At 33.5% G+C, this 6,165-nt stretch overlaps 1 protein-coding gene across 1 annotated transcript; it reads right to left on the reverse strand.

The window, feature by feature from the left end:
* Positions 1–670: 670 nt before the first annotated feature.
* Positions 671–2,776, reverse strand: LOC132714233 (uncharacterized). The gene has a single exon (XM_060697037.1). It carries the CDS (start codon positions 2,774–2,776, stop codon positions 671–673), a length of 2,106 nt encoding a protein of 701 aa, XP_060553020.1.
* Positions 2,777–6,165: the final 3,389 nt, after the last annotated feature.

Consider the following 6,165-nt stretch of genomic DNA (forward strand, 5'->3'; position numbering starts at 1 on the left):
TTCCTTATATGACCAATCTGGCGTAGTTGTCCATAACAAGATCTACAAACTGAGTTAATGTGCTTTTCCAGGGTCATGTTGTTGTCCAATACAGCACCAAGATTTCTTACACTACTTGATGGTTTTATGTTTTCATCTCCGATAGTCACAGTTATGGTCTCAACATGCTGTTGGTTTCTCTGAGATGTAAATATAATTACTTCTGTCTTGTCAGCATTGATTTTTAACATATTATTGTTCATCCATGTTACTATTTCCGCAAGACAGCTTTGAACTCGATCTAAAGAGTCATTCTTAGAGACTGGACATGTTGGTTTAAAGGAGAGGTACAGTTGTCCATCGTCTGCATAATAATGGTATTCCAATCCATGTTTCTTACATATTGCACCAACAGGTTTAGTGTACATAGTAAAAAATTTTGGTCCCAGAACGGATCCTTGAGGCACACTGTAGCTCAATTTGACAGGGTTTGACAGTTCACCATTTATTGTGACAGTCTGGTGTCGATCACTTAGATATGAACGTATCCATTCTAACGGTTTTCCAGAAATGCCAAAGTTGGTGTTAAGGCGCTGTAGAAGTGTAATGTGTGGCGATTGTATCGAATGCAGCTGATAAGTCCAGCATAACTAACATGGTAACATCGTTGTTGTCTAGTGAATTCAATATATCATTTTTGAACTTTTATTAGTGCTGTTTCAGTTGAATGGAATTTTCTATAGGCAGATTGATGGGGATCGTGAAGCTCGTTTGCTGTTAAATACCCTTCCAGACGAGAGTCAACTATTTTCTCAATAATTTTAGACACGTATGGCAGATTCGAAACAGGTCTGTAATTCTTTAGAATGTTGGAATCTAAATCTGGCTTCTTGATGAGCGGTCTGATCAGGGAACTTTTGAATGATTTCGGAACATATGAGCGATCTAATGAATAGTTAATCAGTTTTGTCAATGACGGGACCAATTCGTCCAAACATTCTTTTAACAGCCATGTTGGTAGCACATCTAGTTCACAAGATTTACTTTGTGATTTTGATATAACTTTTCTCAGTTCATTTTCAGTTACAGGTGTAAATTCAACTAGCTCATCTATTTCACTATTCATACACTCTTGTGTGTCGACTTGTACAGCTTGTATGTTTGTCTCTGATCGAATCTTGTCACGTATTTTATCTATTTTATCGACGAAAAAATCACTGAACTCTTGAGCTAGGTCTGCTGATGATGAAGCAACTGGTAAAACAACCTCATCGGTTCTTCCAAGAAGATTTTTTGTCACTTTAAATAATGTTTTTTGGTCACGACCACATGACTCTATCTTTTCGGCATAAAAGCTAATACGTGTTCGTTTGAGTAATTTATTGACATACGCACATTGACTTCTGTAAATCTCATGATCAACTGTCAGTTGAGATCTTTTCCACTTTCGTTCCAGCTTTCGTTTGGAATGTTTTGCCTCGTGAAGTTCGTCATTAAACCATGGATTAGACGGTCTGAGGACGATTGTTTTTGTTATTAGCGGAGCATGTTTATCAATAAGGGTTGACAAACCAGTGTTCAAAGATTCCACATATTCGTCTAGGTCGGAAATACAAATATTCGCATTTAATATATCTAATGATTTCATATCCTCTCTGAAACCTTTAATGTTAATCGATTTGAATTTACGGAAAGAGACAGTTTTCTTTATTGGAGGTGGCTTATATAGATGAGCGTTGAAAATGACGGCAAAGTGATCACGTAATATCTTTCCACTCGAATCAGATAGCCCCGGGTCTCTGACCTCTATATTGGACACAATGTTGTCAGTGTCTCGGGTGATAACAACATCAAGGGTATGTCCTGCAACATGTGTAGGTCCCTGAACATGTTGTTTTAATCCAAATGTTTCAAGACAACTGATGAATTTTAACGCATCACGATCTAAAAGTTTGTCTACATGAAGGTTGAAGTCCCCGACAATTATTACCGGTTTACCAATAGTTGCATATTTCGAAAGAAACAAAGGCCATTCCTGTTCAAGAAAAGTGTTTGTACTGAGACCATTCTTTTGTGATGGTGGTGGTCTATAGATAACAGAAAGGCAGAAGGATTCTTTTTCGATAGCTATATTACAGTCAATGTGTTCAAATGTAGAAAAGTTTCCATCGGTAGATGAGGTCAAAACTTTGAAATTTATGTTGGATTTGTAGATAATAGCAACACCTCCCCCTCGCATTTTGGCAGGTCGAGGAACTTGCTTCATTTTATACCCGTTCGGAACTAGTTCACTACTGCAAACTTTATCAACTGAACTACTCAACCATGTCTCAGTGATAGCAACTATATCAAAGTCGTTTGATAGGATAAAATCGCAGATGGCTATTGTTTTATTCTTCACTGACCTAGGGTTGATTGAGCATACTTTTAAGTTTTTCTGACTTTTTGTTGCACTGACATTTTGTATTTGCTTGATCTGAATGATATTATTAATGTTAAGTGTATTTGAGTTTGTTTTTGAGGCACGTTTATTATAAACAACAGTTGGAATAGCTTGTGGTAATGTTCTTAGATTATCGTCATTAACTCCTTGATTAATATCCCATAATCTCACATGACTCTGACCACTTCTCTTACCACGTTTATTTCTTTGTATTTCTAACTGTTTAATTTGCTGCACCACAATGTTATTAAGTCTATTGCCTTGGGCAGTCACTGATTTTCCAATATCGTACAAGGTTGATCTTTCATACTTAATCCAATTTGAAAGGTTGTCACTAATCCTTCCTGAGGGCATTTTACATGTAAATACAGTTTCTATATATATATATATTATTTTTGTCTTCAAAGTTCAAATTTCTCTTCAAAAACACAATAATTCCCAAAACAAAAAAAAAGAATTTCAATGTCATACAGTTTATGATCAACTCTGACAAATCTCAATCTTCAACATAGAATATAAACACTTTAAAAAAGGCAAAGTGTAGGAGCTCACAAAAATTGCAGCCAACACCTGGCGCAGTGAAGCATCACTATAAATAAAGCTTTTTCTTATCTCTAAAAAAATGTTGTCTTTGTCATATGGAAAAGCATTCATAAAATAACAGGACATGCAGTGTGCTGTCTTAGTAAAGCATATATTTTCCTCCAACATTTCTTTCGTTGTTAAAGTAATAACAGTAAAAAAGTATCATGTTTTGGGACATTTACAACATTATTTATTTCATCTGACTACTTCATCCAGGTGTCGTAAATTATACTATACGTTAATTAACCGACAAACATGATTTAAAAAACACAGTAAATAAATTGAATGTCTGCTATTCAGGTAATGTATTGATATAACTAACTACACAGTACAAATACTATAAATTAATGGAAAGAAATATACATTTATATATTTATATGATTAAAAAAAACCAGTCGCTATTTTTTATTATTTCAAAGTAAGAAAAAAAAATTAAAAAAAAACATACATCAAAACATAAAAAATATTTTTATATAAAAAAATACAGTAGCATGTTCTATATAAAATATATAATTTACATAAGTAAGATTGACGACGTTGAAGAATATTAAAACAGGTTTTGGCACATTTTCTGACTAATGGTTGACTAGAGAACAAAAATGCAAGTTGGTTGTCTTTGCTAAAATTAATAAAAGAAGGTTCGTGCAACACAGCCTTAGAGAGTAATTCTGATCTAAAATCATCATATACTGGGCAGTCTAATATAACATGCTGTTCATCTTCAAGTACATTACAAAAAGGACAGTGGCGTTCATCTAATCTCAGATTCTCGTACCTACCCGTTTCGATACGAATAGGGGCTACCCCACACCTAAATTTACAAAACGCTGACCTATGCCTATGGGGTAAGATCATTTTACAGTACTCTTCTGACATATGTTCCTGCTTAAAAGTTCTATAGGTTCTCAGTTTATTCAGACCCCTACCTGACGGGCCAACTGTACAATTAACCGAACGGATCCATTCAGCCTTAAAACTCTCACAGTGATATGAAAAATCATCCTTTTCATTAAATACCACACCAAGATACTTAAATGTATATCAGTCCATTGTTTCGAGAATATTTTCACCTACATGGAAACACAATTTAGCTGTACAGCACGAGCTTTACTTGCTTTATTTATGTATTTACAAGCACAAGTCACTTTTTACACTAGCAATGTAGTGCATTTAGCATGGGTTGTAAATACTCTTCGTTCCCGGCTATCAAACATATATCATCTACATACAGGAGAATAGACAGTTTTGTGTCATCGTAGAATATATTAAATATTTGGGCCTATTGATGATCTACGGTAGCACATAATAGTGTGAACAACTTACTTTAAGTGCCACTAGAGCACTTAATTTAAAAACAAAAATAGTGCTGGCGAATTGAAATTTTCCATCACTACAAGGTAGTGATGATTTCTTGCGCGGAAATAAATTAAACAAGACAGCATATTTTATTTTTAGTTAAAGATTATATTTTATAGTAGAATCTCTATTTAAAAAGTCTAAAGTTTATTATTATTATTATTATTATTATTCATTGATTTTCTTAACAAAGAGAACCATTTATTTATATACAATTTTTTCAATTTGTGTTTTACTGTTAAGATTACCCATAAGCTATTATGAACTACTTGTCACTGCAGTCTTTTAATGTAAGAGTTGTGGTTTTGTACAATGTGGACATTATATTATACATGGGATTTGACAATTTGCTTCGCGTAGGTACGTAAATGTTTGACCAAAATGATATCATACTGCTTGAAGAAGCATTACTTAAATTTAACATTATACCTTATACTATGCGTTATATTATATATTATACTTATATTTTATAAGTTTACAGGTTTTACAATTTTAGTTTTAGTATCAGAGATCAAACACAGCATGGATTTAATGCTTTAACAGTGTATTTATGGAATTTATTTGATATTGATTCGGAACGAAGAGTTAAGGATTAAAAAGACTAGTCTTAAGGTCCGAATTTATGAAAAAAGAACTCAAACTTTCTAAATTGCATAAAAAAGTACACTGCAAGATTCATTACTAATTCTACTTCTTGCACTTCAAGTAAACTTTCTATTTTATTGACGCCTTGTGTGACTGCCATTAATACACATGTTATATTGCGATAAATATCTGGATAAAGAGTGATCCATCGAAAGCATTAATCACAACAGAATTACATAAAAATTGCAGACTCGGGTTGACTGAGTCTGTACATGAGTGCAACATCCCCCATGCTCCCTAGCACCAGCTTGAGCTATATTCAATTTTCAAGAATTCTACGAAATCACTGACAAACTTTTCTTTTGTCGATAAAAAATCTGGTGATTTTTTTAATAAATTTGAAATAAAGAACTAGCAAGCTTCAACCGTCAGTACATGTGCTATTTCTACACTTTATGCAACACATTACCTTTCTTCAAGTAATTCTCAAAAGGCTTTCTTAACAAACTGTTTTGTAAACATTATACTCTCTGGAACTGTGAAGAAGTTTGTAGAGCACTCTCTTTCCTTTTAGACAACATTTATGTCAGGTTTGGTTATAAAATATTGAAACAGAACATAGGAATTCCTATAGGTATAAATAGGGTAGCATTGGTCGCCAATTTGGTTTTGTATTGCTATGAAAGATTCTTTATGTTGAGCATCTCTCAACATACACAAAAAGATGTAATAGTATCATTTAATAACACTTCCCGATACCTTGGTGATATTTTTAATTTAGATAATTCTTATTTGGTTCAAATATGTCTACATAGGAAACACATTTAAGTTTCATTGTGTGAAACTAAAATGGTTTGAGCATGTAACTTTGCCTTATTGACCTTTACAAAACTGATATAAATCATGTCCCTTGGTTCAATATTGGCCCCTTAATTTATAAAGGAAACACACATCTGAGACTAATTGTATGAAACTATGATGTTTGAGTTTGTATAGGTTAGAGTGCATATTGGGTGTTCTTCGTAAATAAGAAAGCTAAAAAGGAGCGGAGCTTGCGAAGCGACTGTAGCTTTCTTATTTACGAAGAACATCCAATATGCACTCTAACCGGCTTAGTGCTCCGCCCACTTGCGTTTTATAATATAAAACGTCCAGTTTATATAAAATCTGTTCTATTAAGATTTGAAACCTGAAAATTTGAAAAATCCTCGTCGGTG

This window comes from Ruditapes philippinarum, unplaced genomic scaffold, assembly GCF_026571515.1.
Source record: "Ruditapes philippinarum isolate M1 unplaced genomic scaffold, ASM2657151v2 ctg35_1_1_1_1, whole genome shotgun sequence".
NCBI classification, from domain to species: Eukaryota; Metazoa; Mollusca; class Bivalvia; order Venerida; family Veneridae; genus Ruditapes; species Ruditapes philippinarum.

Bases quoted from the DNA above. Each gene is read 5' to 3' on its own strand.
- LOC132714233 (XM_060697037.1), bottom strand. From the start codon at position 2,776: ATGCCCTCAGGAAGGATTAGTGACAACCTTTCAAATTGGATTAAGTAT.